Source organism: Bos grunniens, chromosome 19 (genome assembly GCF_055505025.1).
Source record: "Bos grunniens cultivar Pamir isolate PY7600 chromosome 19, Bosgru_T2T1.0, whole genome shotgun sequence".
Taxonomy (NCBI): Eukaryota; Metazoa; Chordata; class Mammalia; order Artiodactyla; family Bovidae; genus Bos; species Bos grunniens.
Window position 1 is genome coordinate 20,747,440 of NC_141183.1, and position 20,659 is coordinate 20,768,098.

The 20,659-nt window shown below is 44.0% G+C and overlaps 1 protein-coding gene across 7 annotated transcripts in view; it reads left to right on the top strand.

Moving 5' to 3' along the window:
- RETREG3 (reticulophagy regulator family member 3) overlaps positions 1-20,033 on the top strand; it is a 64,127-nt gene extending 44,094 nt beyond the window's left edge. For 2 of the 7 annotated variants that reach the window (XM_086357608.1, XM_086357603.1), the window contains 8 exons: positions 11,652-11,758; positions 12,859-12,889; positions 13,794-13,920; positions 14,563-14,647; positions 15,466-15,603; positions 16,610-16,687; positions 17,317-17,454; positions 17,856-20,033. In XM_086357608.1, the coding sequence (XP_086213734.1) occupies positions 11,704-11,758; positions 12,859-12,889; positions 13,794-13,920; positions 14,563-14,647; positions 15,466-15,603; positions 16,610-16,687; positions 17,317-17,454; positions 17,856-18,313 (1,110 nt within the window). In that variant the 5' untranslated portion in view covers positions 11,652-11,703 and the 3' untranslated portion in view covers positions 18,314-20,033. Of the gene's footprint in view, positions 1-36; positions 331-2,673; positions 2,720-4,869; positions 4,979-11,651; positions 11,759-12,858; positions 12,890-13,793; positions 13,921-14,562; positions 14,648-15,465; positions 15,604-16,609; positions 16,688-17,316; positions 17,455-17,855 lie in introns of those variants that run through there. The other 5 variants (XM_086357604.1, XM_086357605.1, XM_086357606.1 and 2 more) reach the window with 5 other exon arrangements.
- Positions 20,034-20,659: the final 626 nt, after the last annotated feature.

Consider the following 20,659-nt stretch of genomic DNA (forward strand, 5'->3'; position numbering starts at 1 on the left):
GTGGCCTCCCTCGTCGTTTCGCGCATCTGCGCAGTTGATATTATTGTGACTGTCGGGCCGTGGCCCCGGATGTTGTGGCTGCAGGGGGGAGATGGCGGAGGCAGAGGGGGTGGCCGAGGCCCCAGGCCCAGCCTCCGGTCAGACTTTCAAGGGTCGCCGCCCTATGTCAGGCTCCTGGGAGCGGGACCAGCAGGTTGAGGCGGCGCACCGGGCCCTGGTGGAGGTGCTGGGGCCTTACGAGCCTCTGCTGAGCCGAGTGCAGGCAGCCCTGGTGTGGGAGCGGCCAGCCAGGAGCGCCCTGTGGTGCCTGGGGCTGAACGCGGCTTTCTGGTGAGAGAACTGGATCCTCGGAAACCCTCCGAGGCGCGAATTCGTCAGGTTTCTCTAAGGCTCTCTCTCTCGCCTCCTTTGTTTTCTTCGCTGCACTGGCTCCTACCTATACCTGCCTAATTTTGTCTCACCTCCTTCCACTCTATCCCCCCTGAGGCTTTGGCACCGCAGTTCTTAGGGCCTTCCAGTTGTTTCCCCTGCTTTACGTGCACCCTCGCCCCGCACATCTAGCAGGAGCTTCTAGTAACATCTTGAGCCGCTCGCAGTGAGCGAAGGCGCCTCATTTTAGCCAAGAGAAGCTGTGTCCCGTTAAGGCCATCACCTCCCTTCTCTTGTCTGCTCAACAGTCTCGAGATCTTAGTACTTATTGTTGGGGTAGGTGAGTAAGGCGTGAGATCTTGAAAAGGGATCCATAGGTGTAATAAGGAAACAGGCTTAAACGACCTGAATTAGCATGTTAGATAGACATCCTTTTGCCCACTCAGGAAGTTTGCAAAGTCTGAGAGTCCGTGAGAGCCTCCATAACTGCAACTTGAAAGAAAATCACAAGCTTTTGAAGACAGTTATGAAATAGTAATTGTGGGATTTCACTCATTTCAAAGCCACTTAAGACGACTTCTCCGTGTTTCAAGGAATTAGAGGAGCATCCTTCGCCACGGTTTATATGCAAGGAAATTGAGGGTGTCTAATAGTGTTTGTTTTTCTGAGCTGGGATAGTAGGGCTAAAAATATGCTTAAAGAATCTGTCTGTGTCATGCTGTGTGAAAATGGAACTGCTGCTTCCCTGAGTTGTCATCTCCTGAAGTGAACTTAGGTCTTCATAGGATCTGCCAAGCAGAGTTTGAATTTATTCGTAACTAGGGAAGTATTACTGATCAGATTCCAAGGGAACTCAAGTGTAGGGGGGGTTTCTACAGCTGAATGAAAAATAAAGCAGTTCTGGATAAGCCTGAAACAAAACAAAGTGTGTGTTTCCAAAACATAATTGTTTTTGCTAGAAATATCTTTCCTCTTGAAATTCTTGGTTTTAAAACCAAAATATTTGTTATCCTTTGAAAGAACGTTTTTAGTGAGCTGGAGCAAACAAATAATTCCAAGTTCATTGACAGGAAGACACACTACGGAGGTATATATTACAGTAATCGTCTCCCGGTTTGAAGGAGACTTGGGTTAGAGGTGTCACAGCAATCTCTTGATATTTGTTGCTTCTAGAGTCTTGAGCAAACTTGATAAACTTTTCCTTCAGGATTCTTCATTTATTTTTGGTAGTGCTTCTTCCTTGATCCCCAGGTACCTTCTCTCCCCCAGGCTCTCTGTTAGGAAACTTTTAACTGTAGCACCTCATTCTGGAGCGTTTCCCCAAATGACCTTATCTTCTTTTCCTCTCACCTCCACATCCCAGACCGTAGCCCCAGACCATTAAGTCAAAACTTCTTTGCCTACAATGGGATTGTATTATTAGGAAAGAGCTGATCATGAATCAGTTTGTATTAAAGTGTGACTGATGTATAAAAACATTGGCAGCATTTAAATGAATTCTGATAAAGCAAGGGTTTATTAATGCACATAGATCAGTAGCATATATGTTGTTATTTTTGAGGAGAGGACCTTCCACATGATCCTTGCCTGAGAGATTTTCTGGGTAGAATGTGGGGTGGAAGTCTGCTCATACATGTGTTTAAATGTTACAGTTACCTTTAATTTGCTGGTTCCCAATAGCATTTACTTAAGTTTACTAATATGCAATGTTTAGAATGTCAGATCCCTTTCTCCTTTCTCCTGGGTCTCTTAATGCATTGACACCCATTAGTCTTTATCTCTGGCATTTCCTGGTAGCTTGCCTGCTGTGTATCCAGTAGGCATTTACTGTTGTTACATTCCCATCAGGCTCTAAGTAGGTGGGGGAGAGATGTAACAAGATGAGGGTGTGACTCTTGAGAGTGAAAGAACTGGGTGTACCATTTATTGAGAGGACTCATACCTGTGAAGGTTACAAAATGACTGACTGATGGTGGTAAGGATCCAGAAGTGAGGGTTGTTTAACATTGGAGTTCATAGGGTGGTTTGTTTTAGGAAATGAGCTTCTGTGGAAGGTGATTTGAGGTTCAAAATAAAAGTCAGACTACATTCCAGTAGCATCAAATTGAATATGGGTGTAGATATTTTGCTTAGGAATGTCAAAGAGTAATTGCTTTGTTCTCATTTCATTTAAAAAGGTATTTAGGAAATGCAGGTGGGTCTTCGGTGCAGGTCAGAGAGAAATCAAATCTGAAGCATTTTATTTTTCTTTACTTGTTTTGAATAATGATACATCATTAACTGAGGTGTTTTATACATTTCGAGGTATTAGAAGACTGAATAGGAGTACAAACAAATCATCAGAATTCAGGTAGGTAGCTCTTAACTTTCAATGTTCTATCTTCTCAGTTGAGGTTTTCCTGTACCCGTGAATGTGCCCTTTTACATTTTAATAAAGAACATAAAAGATAGGGATAGATGAGATGCCTCGCTCCTATAGTATTTCAAGGCTTTCCTTCTTATTTTCCAGTTCCAGAAAAATTACAGTGATTGTGATCTTTAGCCTGTATTGCTCCTTGTCACTTATATGTTATTTTCTCTAGTATAACAACAGAAATATCAGGCCTTCCTTATCAATATCAGGCCTGTATTTTCGTTAGCCTCAACAGCACCTGTAAATGAGTAATTTGGGGGAAGAATATCTTGAGTCAGCAAGAATCTATCCTGACAGGATAAGAAAAAAACAGGTTCTAATAACTTTTTGGTTGGACTCATTCCTAGGAGATAAGGGAAGGATAAAGGAGCCCTGGAAAGGAGTGTAAACTCTAAGCCCTTGTACTGCCTCCTATGAAAAGCACATGGTTCACAGGGGTAGGGGACTGGGAGCAGGGGGCAGATGACTGCTGAGCTCCTTTCCAGTCTCACATTCTGTGATTCTAGGAGGTTAGGAATATTGATTTAGAGCAGTCCACAAACTTTTTTTTCTCTTTGATAAGATCTCTGTTGGGATCTGTTTTTAGAGTCACTAAGTCTGAGTTAACCATACTATATTTTAGTGGGTATTAGGAAATCTCTTGTTTTCGCAATGGGAAAAAGGTGATTCCCTCCCTGCCCTCCCCCCCAGGAAAAATACCCCCAAGTGAAAAAATGACCCAAGAAGTGATTATACAGTAACGCTGATTTAAAAGGTTAGAATTTGAGGGGGGAAAAATAGTAGTGAGAGATAGGAAATGGAAAGGAGGGCCTATTAAGTAGAGGCATTTATTCTGTGAAAAAAAAATCTGTATATCAAATTTCAGATGGAATCTATTGAGCAGATGTTTCTGATGATGGTCTTTGGAGGGTTCTTCTTGCATTTGGTAGCAGGAAGGACTCCCAGAGATGCCTTGTTGTTGCTCAGTCGCTAAGTCGTGTCCAACTGTTTGGTACCCCATGAACTGTAGCATGCCAGGCTTCCCAGTCCTTCACTGTCTCCCTGAGCAGGGAGGATTCCCAGAGCTGCCTTGGCTTCTTTTTTTATTTCTTTTTTTTTTGCCAAAAGTTTTTATCTGTTCTGATTTTAAGGTTGGGTGCTTTGTGTCCATTAACATAAGGTGGGTCGTTTGCAGCTAGCTGGTTTCATTTCTGGTTTTGTACAGGCAGCAACCAGCACTACACGATACAGGTTACGTTAATTTTTTGTCTTTCTAATTTACCAGTGACTGGCTCATTAACCAGACAGCCGCAAGTGCTGTACAATAATGGGCTTTCTGTCCCTATAGGATGGGCTGCTTTGTTCTGAAGTGCCACTGAGAGAAGCTTATTCTATAATAACAAAGAAACCCAGAAATAGTATCTTCTTTGATTGAAATAGACATGTGATCTTTCTTTTGTTTATGATTATAGCAGACTCTAATTTACCGATACCAATGATGAGGATCCATGGTTTTGTTGACCTCAAAAAATTGTTTCTTTTTGGAATTTCTCATGATTTTTCTGGACACCAGATTGTTTTTCTAATAAGTATTTTATTTAGACTGATAGTTAATTGAATTTTAGCCTCTAATAAAGGGGGTGGATAATTTATAAAAGGACAAAAAAACCCAAACAATAATAAATCAATGGATATATACATTTATACTCATTAATAATAAAAAATCTAATATAAGTGGCAGTGAATTACTAATTTCTGCTTATTAGGTTTTTAAAAATGATAGTATTTAATTCTGGGCAAAATATGGAAAATCTGATGTATGGTTGATAGGAATATGAATTTGACAGCCTTTCTGGAAACTAGGCAACAGTATTAAGACACTTAAAAAGTTACTACCTTTTCAAGGGCTTGGGAGAAATTGGGAGTGATTGCTAACCGGCATGGGGTTTTTTTGGGGGTGATTAAAATGTTCTAAATCAGATAATTATGATAGTTGCAACTCTGAGATACCAAAAAACACTGAATTTGACTGTTTACAAGGTATATTTTATGGTATGCAAACTGTATCTCTGTAATGCTGTTAAAATAGTTAATGGTTTTTGATCTAGTGCTGCTGCTGCTGCTGCTGCTGCTGCTAAGTCGCTTCAGTCGTGTCCGACTCTGTGTGACCCCATAGACGGCAGCCCACCAGGCTCCTCCGTCCATGGGATTTTCCAGGCAAGAGTACTGGAGTGGGGTGCCATTGCCTTCTCCTTTGACCTAGTACTTCCAATTAAAGTAATCATAAGTAAGGTCAGATTTATGCTCAGTGATACAGAGTTTTATTACATCAAACATTGGAAGCATCTCAGTTCAATTAGGGAAAGGTTTAAAAACTAATTGTATCTGTGTATGATGTAATTAATCATCCTCAAGTTGTGAGTGCTTTTCTGGTGATAAAGAAAAACATATCTATGGATTTTTAAGTGAAGGAGAACGTTTTTAAACCAGGTACCCTGTATCCTTCCATGGAGTATTTTTTTTTTTTTCCCATGGAGTATTTTATATGTGAATATTTTTTTAACTGAAGGGAATAATCTCTCTTGATATTTTGGGATATGTGTGTGGATAATGAGTTATTTATTTTTTAAGCTTTTTACTTTGGAAAATTGGAGAACATATATATAAGAGGCAGAATAATATTATGTATCACCATGTATCTAGCTTTAAAAATGTTCAGTTCTTGGCCAATTTTGTGTCTTCTATACCCCAGTTCTTTTCCACCTCCTCCTTGTTTTGAGGCAAGAAACCAGTTTGTCCTGTAAAGTGTCCTACAGATTGTATTTTGCTGATTGCATCCCTGTGGCTTAACACGTTCCTCTGTGCTCTTCTGTGTGTTTCCTGTAAATTGGTAGCTGAATCTAGAGGCTTGACCAGATTTAGGGTAAAAAAATTTTTTTTGTCAGACTGGTAATAGTGTATTAATTTTATTTTTATTTTCTTCCTTAATTATGAAGTATATTTTCTGAAATTTCTTCTACAAACATGCTTGCCATTAGAAATAAAATAAATAAATAAATATCATTAAGGAAAAGTCTGTTGTGAACCTTCTACAATTGGTAGGAGTAATGGGCTGTGGGCAATAATCAAATTAAATAATTCACATGTGAATATCCAGAGTTGACTGCAGTTGTAGTTGTTTTTGCTAAGTTGGAAAGTTCTCATGATGATTATAGTTGCTGAAAAATGTTTTGCATGTTGTCTTATCCAGCTTTTACACTGTTATATCTGTATGTGAATTTTTTGGCTTGCAGAAATAGACATTGGAAGACGAAACTAATCCAGAGGAATCCTCCCTTATTTGTCTTCATTCCTTACTTACACCAATCTCACAAGTACTTTATCTTCAATTATGTCTTGTCCTTGTACATAGTTGCAGAGTTGGTTATTTTTTTTAACAGGTAGGCCTCCAGTGCAGTTCAGTTCAGTCGCTCAGTCGTGTCTGACTCTTTGCAATCCCATGGACTTCAGCACGCCAGGCTTCCCTGCCTATCACCAACTCCCAGAGCCTACTCAAACTCATGTCCATCGAGTTAGTGATGCCATCCAACCATCTCATCCTCTGTCACAACCAAGTTACCTCCATAAAATAAAAGTATAATGTGACTTCACTATATTCCAAACACACCAATCTGAGACTGATATTTCCTTTTAAGAATTTAGTATTGAGGCTGAAGGAAAGGTGTACACACTTATCCATATTCTTTTATATTTGATAGACCCCTAAAGGAATTAATAACATTTGATATTGTCTTCCCTGATAGTTCAGTTGGTAAAGAATCTGCCTGCAATGCAGGAGACCCCGGTTTGATTCCTGGGTTGAGAAGATCTGCTGGAGAAGGGATAGGCTTCCCACTCCAGTATTTCTTGGGCTTCCCTGGTGGCTCAGCTGGTAAAGAATCCGCCTGCAGTGCGGGAGACCTGGGTTTGATCCCTGGGTTGGGAAGATCCCCTAGAGAAGGGAAAGGCTACCCACTCTAGTATTCTGGCCTGGAGAATTCCATGGACTATATAGTCCATGGGATTGCAAAGAGTCGGACATGACTGAGTGACTTAAAATTTTGGGGCTTCCCTTGTGGCTCAGCTGGTAAAGAATCCACCTGCAATGTGGGAGATCTGGGTTCCATTCCTGGGTTGGGAAGATCCCCTGGAGAAGGGAAAGGCTACCCACTCTAGTATTCTGGCCTGGAGAATTCCATGGACTATACAGTCCTTGGGGTCTCAAAGAGTTGGATGCACTGAGCGACTTTCAGTTTCACTTTCAGGTACCTTGGAGGGGGCTTCCCAGGTGGCGCTAGTGGTAAGCTTATCTGCTAGTGCAGAAGATGTAAGAGATGCTGGTTCAATTCCTGGGTGGGGAAGATCCCTTGGAGGAGGAAATGGCAACCCACTCCAGTACTCTTGCCTGGAGAATCCCATGGACAGAGGAGCCTGGCAGGGTCCATAGGGTCCCATAGAGTCAGACACAAGTGACTTAGCATGTATGCATGCAGGTACCTTGAAGAGATCAACTCTAGTGGTTTGAGGTGAACTTCCCATTAATTAATATTTTATCTATATGGAAGAAACTATTTTTCCAAGAATTGTTATTTTACCTAGGGCTTCCCTCACAGCTCAGTTAGTAAAGAGTCCACCTGCAATGCAGGAGACCCTGGTTGGATTCCTGGGTTAGGAAGATCTGCTGGAGACGGGATTTCCACTCCAGTGTTCTTGGGCTTCCCTCGTGACTCAACTGGTAAAGAATCCACCTGCAATGTGGAAGACCTGGGTTCAGTCCCTGGGTTGGGAAGATCCCCTGGAGAAGGGAAAAGCTACCCACTCCAGTATTCTGGCCTGGAGAATTCCATGGACTGTATAGTCTGAGGGATCACAAAGAGTAAGACATGACTGAGCGACTCTCACTTCACAGAAAAGCTCTTCTTCCTCTTAAGTTTCTGCGTTGGCTTGTTCAAGGAAAGGTTATCCTGTGTCTGGCTCTAAAATTGCATTACTGACCAGGATTAATCTGGTTCAAGAAGATGCTTGCAGTTTTAGCCTTCATGATCCAGCAAATAGACCATTTGTAAAACTCTTTGCTGATTCTCCTTTATGTGCAGGATAAAATTCAGTACCCTTTGTCATAAAAGGTCCCTCATGGTCTGACTTCTTCCTCTCTCCCCATACTCATCCTCTCCCTCTGTTGTTTATATTTAAGTTCTGTCAGACTACTTGTAGTTCCCTAAATATGTCATGCCAGCTGGCTGTTCTCCCTCTCTGAATATCTTCTCCTTTCTCACACTCTTTTCCTGTGTTGTCTTACCTTTGCAAATCCCAGCTTAGATGTCCTCATCGTTATTGTTGTCTTATCATGCTGTGTTACAAACACATACTGACACAAATCCACTTGAGAATAAGGTCCATGTGTTACTCTTTTTTGTAACTGGCCTACTTACCATAAGGCCTCAGCATATAGTAGGCAATTAATAAATGTTTGAATTGAGTTGAAGCATAGGTGGGGGCTCTAACAGACTATAGTTCAGCTCTTTGAGAAACTGTATTTTTATTGCGGTCATCTTTGAAAAACTGACCTTTCTTAGAAAAGTTTAGTATCCTTTCCCTACCCCAGTTTGTATTTGTGTTAGCAGTTGTGATCTGGAAAGTGGAAGTTGCAGATAGTCTGGATTGCCTCCCTAGGGAGCCCTCGCAGGTACTTCAGAGAACACTGAGTCGTGCCACATCCTGCTGCTGGGACATGGAAGCAGCAGCACGGGGGAGCAAGATGCTCTCAGCCCTTATCCTTGGCCTTGTTGAACTTCCTTGTTTGTTGAGGTGATGAACTGGCTTTGGAGAGAAGATTAATGGCCTTGGGGCAGCTCTTGAGGCTTACTCCTGTTAAACTACTTTCATTCTTTAATTTCGTGTATAATTACAGTATCCTTGAAGTGATGGGGTGGAAATATTGGAATAGGGTTGCCATTAGTGACTAGGTTTCTTTAAGTTCTTGGTTTCTTCCATCCCTCATTTTTTGTATTGTTTAAAATACATAACATGGATTCATGTTTATTGAAAACAGTGCAAAACATCTAGAGACCAAAATTAAAGTTCCTCTGACAGTCCCTGCATGCATATGTATGTATGTATATCTATGTATTCATAGATACAGCTTTTTCTAAAAAAAAAAAAAAAGGATTATACTCTTAGTATGGTATTCTGTGAATATGTCAGGTCATTAGGTCACGTGTTGTATTGAGAAGATGAGATCGTTTATAACCATGAATGATCTCTTGGTTATCCTTATTCTCGTTTGATCAGTTGCTGTGATGATAGCTAATAACACTGCTCCTTTGTAAAATTAAATAGGACATATATTGGGCATATATAGGTGCCTTGTTTGTATTTTCTTGTCTTTTTAGCAAGATCAACCATGGTATTTTTAAAGATAATTTTATTTGTTTATATTTGCCTCTGCTGGGTCTTTGTTGCTGTGCAGGCTTTTCTCAAGTTTCGGTGAGCAGGGGCTGCTCTCTCTAGTTGAGGTGCTCGGGCTTCTCATTACAGTGGCTTTTTCTTGTTGAGGAGCATGGGCTTTAGGCATATGGGCTCAGTAGCTGCAGCTCCCGTGCCCCAGAGCGCAGGCTCAATAGTTGTGGCGCACAGGCTTGGTTGCTCCACAGCATGCGGGATCTTCCTGGATCAGAGATTGCCTCTAGGTCTTCTGCATTGGCAGGCAGAGTCTTTACCACTGAGCACCAAGGAAGCCAACTATAATACTTTTATAAGTGACTTAAGTATGTTGTTTCTTATACCTCCAAACAATCCTGCATGATTTGTTATTGTTAATATCACATATAGATGAGGAAACTGAGGCTTAAGGAGGTTTAAGCTAATTTACTCAGAGTCATACAACTAAGAGTGCCTGTTCAGAGAAAGACTCAAGTCAATCTAGCTTTAAAACCCATACCTCACTGCCCTGCTGAACTGCTTCTCTGGTGATGCATTTGGCCTCCCTTAATTCCTTGGTGGCTCAGTGTTAAAGAATCTGCCTGTCAGTGCAGGAGACGCGGGTTCGATTCCTGGGTTGGGAAGATCCCTGGAGAAGGAAATGGCAACCCACTCCAGTTCTTGACTGGGAAATCCCATGGACAGAGTAGCCTGGTGGGTTACAGTCCATGGATTTGCAAAGAGTCGGACACAACGTAGCAACTAAACAGCAACAACAAAGATCTTAGAACAGTTGTCTCTCAAACCATCTTCAGTGAAGGACTAGTGTTGTCTTTTTCCCCGGTCTACATCTGATCAATATTTTTGTAAAATACAATATAAATAAGTTCCTAGATAAGTTAAAAAGGCACACAAAATACAAACCCAAATATATCCTTATGTTCAAAATTACTTGGTCAAATTGCTATAAAAATTACTAAATTCTTGCTTTCAGTTTCTGTACTTACTTCCTGACAGTCTAGTAAAATCACTGGACTACAGACACTCTGCAGGGCACTGCCCTGGAGGCTTTTGAGTTGGATCATAGAAAGATTCATAAGAACCAGTCTTTTTTTTTGAAAAAAAATTTTATTGTGAAAGATTTTAAATATATACAGAAGTAGAGAGGAGAGCATAAGGAATTTCATGTACTCATCACCCAGCTTCAGCAGTGAAGAACTCACAGTCAGTCTTGTTTCCTCTTCTTTCACATCCTTTGCCCCTTGGCAGGCTATTGTTTTGACACAAATCCCAAATACGTCATTTCATTCATAAATATCTTAGTATGTATCTCTAAAAGATAGGGACTCTTTAAAAACAGAACTTCCATAATATCATCATATCCCCCCAAATTAACAGTAATTCCTTAATATTTTCAGACCTACTGTCAGTGTTCTGATTTCCCCAATTTTTTTGTAAACATCTTTTTATGCACCCATATTTATTCCTTCAAATAATAATTAGCTTTTCCTTCATTCTGTTAATTCGATACATTACAGTTGTTGATTTTTGTATCTTGAACCACCCTTGCATTCCTGGGATAAGTCCCTGGAATTAGTCATGGTGTATAATCCTTTTAATATGCTGCTGAATTCATGTTGATAATATTTTATTGAGGATTTTTGCCTCAATATTCATAACGTGTATTGGACTGTAGTTTTCTTGTAGTGTTTTGTCTGGCTTTGGTATCAGTAATGTTCTCCTCATTAAATGAGTCAGGTTTTCTGGGAAGTTTGAGAAGGGTTGATGTCAGTTCTGAAGAAGTGGTTTTTAGATGGAGCTTCAGTGCTCACTTTTTGTGTGTCCTTGACCAAGTTGGTTCACTTTTTTGAGCCTTTGTTCCTTTATCTGAAAAAGGATGTCTGATTGAGTTAGCTGTTCTTTAATGCACCTCTGTCAGTTTATTGCCCTGAACCAGGGTCTAATTTTATAGAAAGACGTTTGCTTTCATCATAACAACTTGTTCAGTTCGAGAATGAATTTTGGGGATTCCCTGGCCATCCAGTGGTTAGGACTCTGAGCTTTCACTGCTGAGGGCCCAGGTTCGGTCACTGGTTGGGGAACTCAGATCCCATAAGCCATGCAGTGTGGCCGAGAAACCCCAAAACAGACAACAAAAAAGATGAATTTCTTCTTGAAATTAATAGAATCACAGACTTGAAAGTTGAAAGGGGCTCTAAGTTTATTTGATTTAGTCATTTGGCTTTGCAGAAGCAAATTCTTATGTCTACACCATAGGTAAAATAGCTAAAGTCCGTTGAGTTTAAGTGGTTTTTCCCAAGGTGTATAGCTAGCACTTAAGTCTGTTTACCACAGAACCAGTAGTGCACATAGGGTCTTTTATAAAATTAGCTTAAGTGGATAACGATCTTCTCTTTCTCCTTCCCTTTAGGTTCTTTGCCCTGACATCCCTTCGTCTTGTGTTTTTACTTGCATTCAGCTCGATGATTGTTGTGTGTATCGATCAATGGAAGAACAAAATCTGGCCTGAAATAAAAGGTGAGTTTGGTAGGGTTTAGAACATTCTGAACCGGAAATTGTCTATCGTTTTTACCTGTAGTTTTAGGAGTTTCTGGAGGAGTATGTGAAGCTGGGAATAGCTTTTGAAGTCTGAATTATTTGCTTTAGGAGACCCTTGAAGGGCTAGCGCCCCACCCACAGTGCCTTAGAGCTGAGTTCTGTCCTTCCCATTGTTGTTAAGCTCAGGAAATCTGTATCCACCACCTGAGATATCCTTTCCTTCATAATTGGTGTGAGGAATAAATGGTCATCAAGTTGTTAAATAATTTTCCTCACTGGATACTGCATCAATACCAAGGCAGTATCAATTTGCCTCTCAGGAATTTCTTTTAAATTGTTTAAAAAGACTGATAAATAGGAGGTTAGGGGAGTAAGGAATAACAGCAGCTTTGGGATTTCAGAGCGAGGAGAGGAGTAAGAGTGGCATTACAGTTAGCAGAGGTAGGCAGCGGCAGGCTGGGCAGTTGGTTTGGGTGGAGACTGAGAGTGAGGAAAATTGATGTAGGTTGGACATGTTATTTTTGAAGTGCTGGCAGAATATTCAAACCAGAGTGTACAGTTTTTAAATACATTCCCATCCTATTTTGCAGAGACTTCAAGGAATCATGTAGTTCACCCACCTGTCCTATGGCTAGTGAATGTCAGAAGACTTTTCATCATTGATTGTAGTTAATAGGTCTCTTTTGAATAGCGGATTTCCAGAGTTAAAGTAGTCATAACATGCCCTCATGACCTGGCACACATTGATGCATATGAGCAACCCAGACACACTTGAGGGGTGGGTGGGATGAACTTCTTTGTGTGCACCTTGGCTCTCAGCTGTAGTAATTAGAAGGGGCCCTAATGCTCCATTTGAATTCCCACCCCATCCTACCAGAGAAATGAGCAGGCATTAGCTATCATTCCCTTGTCTGTAGCTCCCTAACTGGCAGTATAACATGGTGTCTCCTTTTTATTGGCTATTACTGTTTTCCTTTCCCCCAAACCTATTAAAACTTGAGCTATCAGACCAACAGCCTAACATTTTCATGTTTTGTTTTCCCTACCAACTAATGCTGGTGTTTGTTTTAATATTGTAGTGCCAAGACCCGGCGTGTTAGACAATGAGAGGTATGGAATGCTAATTAAATCCCTTTTTGTTGCTCTGATTGATTCTCTTGTTGTAATATTCTGGTTACAGGTTGTTAACTCCATGTTCTGGATACAAATTAGAAGCTGAGAACCTATCTGTTGCAAATAATCATTTTAACAAATCCTAAAGTTCAGGCAGCAGTAGGTTGAGATGCTGAGCGTCCTGTGATACTTGTAAGAGACATTTCTGAGAAAGCAACATTAGCGTGCTGACGTACCAAGGAATTATTCAGCCCGTGTGAAAACTTAGAGGCAACTTACCTCATTTGTCTCCTGGCTTTTATAAAAACCAGGTCATTTAGTGTTTCTGTTACCTTTGGCTGTTTAAAGTTCCTGGTCAGAAAACACATTCGTTTCTGGCATCAGCAAGCCAAAGATTCCTCTTGTGGCTTACAGCTCCTGCTTTCATTTTTCAGTTCATTCATGTCATATGTTGGATTGTCTTTGCTGGGTTTATTTTGGTTTTGTTTTGTTTTCTCTCTAAGGGGCACATCCATCGCCTCCACCCCACCCGCCACAGTGCTGTCAGACTGTGCTTTACGTTTTCTCCTGGATTGCAATCTCAGTGAATTGCAATAGTCTGAGCACAGGAAAGATGCTTTTAAGCACAAAGGGCCTAGGAGCTGGTGGCAGGTTTACACACGTGGATTGGGCTGCTGGCTCATAGGGTGGAGTTGTCAGAACAAGTTTGCCCTCCTAGTCCTTAAATTCAAGTTTCAACCTGGAGAGCCAAGAAGAAAGTCGTGCTTCACCTCTAGAGCACCTCGGGCTAGCCACTCCCCAGCCCCTATTTAAACCCGGAACCATCAGCTGCCTTCAAAGTGAGATGGGGGGGGGACCCTCAGCACCCTCCTTTCACAGCTCCCCCTTCTCTTTCCCATAGCTGGGGTTTTGTGCACCCTCGGTTACTCAGCGTGCCCGAGCTCTGCCACCACGTAGCTGAAGTCTGGGTTAGTGGGACCATTTTCATAAGGAATCTTTTGCTTTTCAAAAAGCAAAACCCAGGCAAGGTAAGACTCTTCCCTTTTTCACTCTCATTTCTGGCTTCTCAGTTCAGTTCATGCTAAACTGAAACAGCCCTTTTACTACCTATCCTCATTCAAGAAAGAAAAGACCATGGTGCTGGTAGAGACAAGGGAAGTCATAGGAAGGGGCTTCTGACCAGCCACTAGGACTAAGGCAAGAACTCGATGACTCCTTCAGGTGCTTGCCACTTAGATTAGGCCATCTTCCTGCCCCAAGATGGGAAAGAAAGCTTGCTTGTGTGCATTCTGTGTCATATTAAACATGTGGTAAGTGGTTGAGTTTTTCATTTTATTTTACTTTGCCTTAAAAAAGCCCACCACCAGCACTTGTTTTCAGAGAGAATTTTTGGCTCAGTCCTATTCAAACCATTTCCCAGCATGAAAGGTGCAGCCCTGTGGGGTTAGCCATGTGAGAAGAGTTTGAATAGAAGTGGACATGCTCCCTTTCCTCCCCAGCAGAATCACCATCAGCAGCAGTGGCTAGGTACATGTCATTCTGACATGTCCATGCTTTATTCAGAGGTCATAAAAAATCATTTCAGTCACATTCCATCTTACCTGCCCCCCATCCCCACCCCATCCCCTGCCATATAGCAGAAACTTAATATTGTTTCCTGACACCCCTAGTTCTGCTTGCTGAGCTGTGGGATACTGACCTTTTTGGCTGTCTTGGGCCGCTACATCCCTGGGCTCCTGCTCTCCTACTTAATTCGTAAGTACGATATATACCTCCCCCACAAGCTTAACCTACTCATAGCTTCTCTAGCCATAGCTAACTTTGTCTAGAGAGAGGACTTTTATATTTTGGTTCTCCAGGAAATGACCTTTTTTATTTTCATGTCCTGTTTAGAGTCATGAAAATACCTTTCTTCTTACCTGTCAAGCTCCCACATATAAAGTCCTTTTCTTACTGAATTTTAGAAACTGACAAGGGTCCACTAACCAGCTATAAAGAAAGGACTGTCTGTTCCTATTTCAGGAGGGAATTTTTAGAGTCAGTGTATTGTGTAACAGTAGGACATAACTCTTAGGATTCTGTTCTAGATTCTGTTTACTCTGTAGGTTACTAGGTTCTGTTTACCTGGAGCACTTCCCCCCACCCCACCCCTCCAGAGCAGTTTTGTAAATTTAGTTACTTCATATTGGCATGAACTCTGTCTACTTGAGGCTGGAAGAACTGAGCAATAATGACCCTGGTGATTATATAGCAGAAGCTCGAATGATGTGTTGTGTAGCTGCCGAGGCATTGTTACCATCTGGTCGTGTTTATGACTCAGCGACACCCATATGCAGGTGACAGCACTGGTTCTGCCCTTGATGTGTCAGCAGCACAGCCCACCGTGCACAGCCCTGTCAGGGCTACAGAAGTCTCTGACCCCAAAAATCTTCACCTCGTGAAGATGACCTGCAGAATTAAGCAGGACTGTCCCACACTAAGTGTCCCAGCCCTAAGGACACATGGCAGAGGGACAGTGAGGACTGTGTATGCAGCCCTTTCTCCATCTCACCACTCTTTCTCACTCCTCTCAGTTGTCACTGTCATGATGTGGCCCCTCGCTGTGTACCACCGACTGTGGGACCGAGTGTATGTACGGCTGAAGCCCGCACTGCAGCGGCTGGACTTCAGCGTTCGTGGCTACATGATGTCCAAGCAGAGAGAGAGACAATGTAAGTGTCCAGGGGAACCTTCCGTCCATTTGGGCAGTTTGGGGAGAAGGAGAAGCCCAGAGGTTTGGCGTCATAGGTCCTTGAACGTGGAGAAGTGGGATGTGGTTGGTGCGTAGCGGGGTGGTAGGTAAAAGTGATGATCTACTCTAGGGAACTCTGCAGGCTTACCAATTTTTCCCTTTGGAATTCTAGACACTCCCATTTTAGACAAATATGAGACAAGTTCTCCCAAGTCATATAAAAGACAGTGAAGATATTCCCAGTGTTAGCTGCTTTTTATGAAGCACGTCCCATGTGCCCAAGCACTGAGCTGGCTGCTCTGCATACGTTGTCTGTACAACACCCTTAAAAAGAGGGTGATATTTTCCTTTTCTGGTTGAGGAAACTGAAGCTCACGGTTAGTAAATGGCAGAGTAGGTCTTTTAAACTCCTCAGGTGGGCCTCTGTTCACTCCTGAAAGCTGCCTTCCCAAAGTGATTGAAAACTGGCTTCTGAAGCCGGGTGTATACTAGCCTGAGATCCTCCAACCCACAAACGACAGTCGAGCGAGCTTTTCCCTCTCTTCTGTGGTGTGGTCGGCTTGGGTCTTCATTAAGCCCTGGCCTTCTAAGAGCCCTGCACATGGGTGCCAAGGCCTGGCTCCGCCTGACGCAGCCAGTTGAACAGTACCACTCCTCAAAAGCCTGATTCAGCCCAGGTGGGGTGTCTCCCTTTGCCTTCTCTGTGATAGTATCCACTTTTCACACTGATATCTGATCTGTTCTTAGCTGATCTTGAGGCTTGTTGACAAGACTGGTAGTTGATCTGACCAGAACAGAAAGGGTTTCTTTCCTGTGTTATGTTATTAGCTTACCTTGCTACTTAGGCAGTTCCTTCCTCAGACATCGTTATGTAGGTTTAAGGGGTTCATTCTCTGGTATTCTGACTTTAATGCCTTTGAAATTCGAAGAGGGCGGGAGTTTGCCCTCAAGGGAAGGTGTTCATGGCTTCTGCTCTTCCCACACAGTGCGGCGCAGAGCTCTCCACCCAGAGCGTGCTGCGGACAACCACAGTGACAGCGAGGAGGAGCTTGCTGCCTTCTGTCCTCAGGTATCTGGGGTGTGGGGAGCTGCCTCACTGGCCAGTTTTTTTAGCTCCTTTTTTACCATCTGGTACTCCTGTTTAGACAGTAAACAGGTTTCCAGGGTCACTGTGGGCTCTCCAAGGACCTTCCTGCCCCCAAGAGCAGTGAGGAGAGAAGCTAGTATTATATTGGGACTTTGTATGTAGATCTTTGTTTGAGTTTGGTGACCAGCACACCCTCTTCCATGTCTCCTTTTAACCCCTGCCATCAGGGCAGAACTTCTGCAACTGGCCTGATCTCTCTTTAAACAGCTCAGCTTGCCTTAGGTCAAGCGGTAACCTGTGCATTTCCTCCTGGCCACCTGTGAAAAGTATTCTCTGGGTCAGTTATTTGCATCAGAGTATAAGTGGCTGGTTGACTCTCAAGGCTGCTTTCCTTCCTGGGCTCAAGATTGATGAAAAAGAGTGTTTTCCCTGGGGGAGCAACCTGAAAGGGGTCAGGATTCTGACTGAAGTCGCCATCCATGCCTGGTTACACTGTTAGCCTTAGGGGTAGCCTTTGGGGCCAGCTCACTGGTGAAGCTGTAAGTGGCAGACTGCACCTGTTTTGTAATGGCACCGCTTCTTCATGCTTGTTGGTCTTGTCTTTACCTCAGCTGGATGATTCCACTGTTGCCAGGGAACTGGCCATCACAGACTCCGAGCACTCGGATGCTGAGGTCTCCTGTACAGACAACGGTACATTCAACCTTTCACGGGGCCAAACACCTCTAACAGAAGGCTCTGAAGGTGAGAGGAACCTTGGACCCAAGTTGATACTGGCTCTGACTGTTGCCACTCAGCTTTGCAGGCAGCAGGGACACTACCCCCGCCTCACCTGTTTTCTGAGCTGTGGATTAGGTGGTGGAGCAGCTTTAGGGGCATGGCTCCAGCCAGATGGCACTGCTGCTCCCCTGGAAGTCCTCAGTCGCTTAGTGGCCTCAGGATCAAAGCTCATGGGGGACATGGCAGAGAAAGGGGAAGTTCTTTGGCCAGTAAAGGTAACAGCAGTCTATAAGTGGAGGGGGAAGGCTGACCAGTGCCAGAAATCCAGGGTGGAAACATCTGGTTATTTGGGGCTGACGTGGTGGGGCTGGGGCACAGGAAGGCCAGGCGGTTGCCATGTCTCAGACACTCCTCTCTTCTCCCAGACCTAGATGGTCACAGTGATCCAGAGGAATCCTTCGCCAGAGACCTTCCAGACTTCCCTTCCATTAACGTGGATCCTACGGGCCTGGATGACGAGGACGATACCAGCATTGGGATGCCCAGCTTGATGTACCGGTCCCCGCCGGGGGCTGGGGAGTCTCAGGGCCCCCCTGCCAGCCGGGAAGAGGCTGCACTGCCGGAGCTTTTGCTTGGTGCCCTGCCTGCAGGATCCAACCTCACCAGCAACCTTGCTAGCCTGGTTTCGCAGGGCATGATCCAACTGGCCCTGTCAGGGGCCTCCCAGCCAGGCCCTTCTGGCCTACCTCCCCGGAGAGCCACCAGAGGTGTCCTCAGGGCACCCAGTTCAGACCTGGACACTGATGCTGAGGGGGATGACTTTGAACTTCTGGACCAGTCAGAGCTGAATCAGCTGGACCCTGCCAGTTCCAGGAGCCACTGAGGAGAGACTTCCTTTGGGGGGGGTCACTGTGGTTTAAGTTTTTTTCTCCCCATTCCACTTAAGGTGAAGGGGCAAGGGAAGAACCCAGGTCCAACCCTCTGAATTATATATAGTATGCACGGTGGCCTGGCTGATGCTCAGAGGCCTACTCAGAGGATACTCACTCCCTTGCTATCAGCTAGATGCTGATATCTGAGCTCAAGTCACCGAAGTGAGAGTGTGCTCCCCTGAGGGACACTTCTCTCCATCAGGATGGTGGTACTTTTGGGGAACAAAGTAGTCAGGGGTATTGGTTCCCTTTTGAGGGGATGCTGCTGTGTGCTTCTAGGTCTGGGTGGTCAGAGGCCCTCAGTGAATAGATCCCTTCCCTTCCTTCCTCCGTTTATCATCTCCCTAGAGCTCCGAGTCAGGCAGCTGGAAGAGTTTTACTGTCCTCTTTTGCTAAGCCATGGTTGATTTGCCTTTTTCTAAGCAAACTTGTCCTTTGGTTCTGCAGAGCAGGCCTGTTCCCCTTGCCTCAGCCCATCCTCATTTCTTGAGGCCTAGCCCCTAGTGCTCCAGAATCTTGCTTGTGAAGTTTTAGAATGTGAACATGAGGTGTGGGTGGGCCTCTTCCACATTACTTTGGGCTGTGGGGTCAGTGGGTTGGGAGGGTGAACGCCTCTGTAGCTCCCAGACTCACTCACTGTTTTGGAGCTGCCTGGTTATTTTTGGTGCTGCTAACCCCTGGCTCCATTTACCCATCAGCCTGAGCAACGAGCATAGCAATACCATACCATTCCATACCATTTCCGTGTTCCCGTTCCTTCCCCTGCTCCTCCTTTGGAGAAGCAATAATCCCACACAGGCGATGTCAGAGTAGCACTTTACAGACGGCTCAGTGGCATTCATCCCAGGAGCCACCAGCTCTTCTTGCACCAGCTCTTCTTACCCTCTGTTCAGCTCCTTTAATAATTTTGTTTTCAACTGCCCAGTTTGGCAGGGCCTCTTTTAAGATGAGCCCAGTTAGCGAGAATGTGTCTGTAATCAGCAGAAACCCCTGTATGGGGTATCTATATTCTACTGCCCCTAGTAAAAATCATGTGAGACAAAAACAAAATGATCACTAGTTCTAAACCCATGCCTCCCCAATCAGAGCTCAAGCCAAATTCTCCTAATCATCTATCCCTCCACATAAATTACCCCTTTGCTGATCCTCAGGGACCACTCCCTCCAACACCCCGCACCTGGGTGATGGATGTTGGACAGAGCCAGTTTTCACGTGCTGCAGGTGGGAGTGTGCTAACGTGTTTGCTCTTGGTTGATGGACAAGGTAGAGGCCAGGGAGTAAAAATAGTCAACGGTGAGAGGAGAGAAGAGCTTGGTGTCTGATTCAGTCACTTCCCTTTGTGTGAAGTTGAGAGTAACAGCCTCTCCCTCGCTTTAGGGTTCTCAGACTTTGGACACCTCTCTTCTCAGAGCCCAGATGTCTTACAGGTGAGCTCTGATGTGGAAGAAAACAGGAGGTGTGGGAAAGGAGTGGGATTTTGGCGTTTGCATGAGTGTGTGTAGCTTCAGGCCTTGGGAGTTGGCAGGAGGGAGAAAAGGAAGGAGAGCAAAATCTGGAAGGTGTGTTTTGTACCTGCGGATCCTGCTCTGAATCTCCTTAGTCCTCCACTGTGAATCCGGATGGGGATGAGGGTGGGAGGGGTGCTGGGGAATAAATCTTGTATGAGAACAACCTTTAAGAGACTTAACATTGAATGGTGTCTTAGCCTTGAAAGGTCTTGCTAATCTGAGATGTTATTAGAGGAGGTGACAGCCTCAAAGAAAGCCCAGTGTGTGAAGGACCCACTTGCTCATCCTCGGTTTTTTGTTCTGTGACGGCCAGAAAAATCACCATGGTAGGAAGCTAACCCCCATCTCCAGGAGAGCCCAGACAGCATAACCGGCACTCCTGGCGGGCATCTAACCTGCAGTTCCATCATTTCTAATTCTTAATATTGTCCGCTAAACGTGTGAAGAGGAATACAGGTTTCAAAGGCTAATGAGATTTGAGGTAATAGAGGCCTTTAAAAGTAGCACCATGCCCCACTGGATTCTTTGAGCTGCAGGAACAGCTGTTCTTTGGCCTTCAGCTGACCTCAGAAACTAGAAATAACTTATTTTAAGGCTTTGTCCCACTCGCCACTGTGGGCAGGAATGGAAAGCACCTGTCAGGTGTTGCCCTAAGACTGTCTCTGCCAAAAAGAAACTTCTACAAGCTTTGTGGCTTACGATCAGCCCCCTCCCAACCATACCTTCAACCACAGCGTGTGCTGAGCGCCCCCTGCGTGAGAAGCTCGGTAACGGGCAAACGCAGCGTTA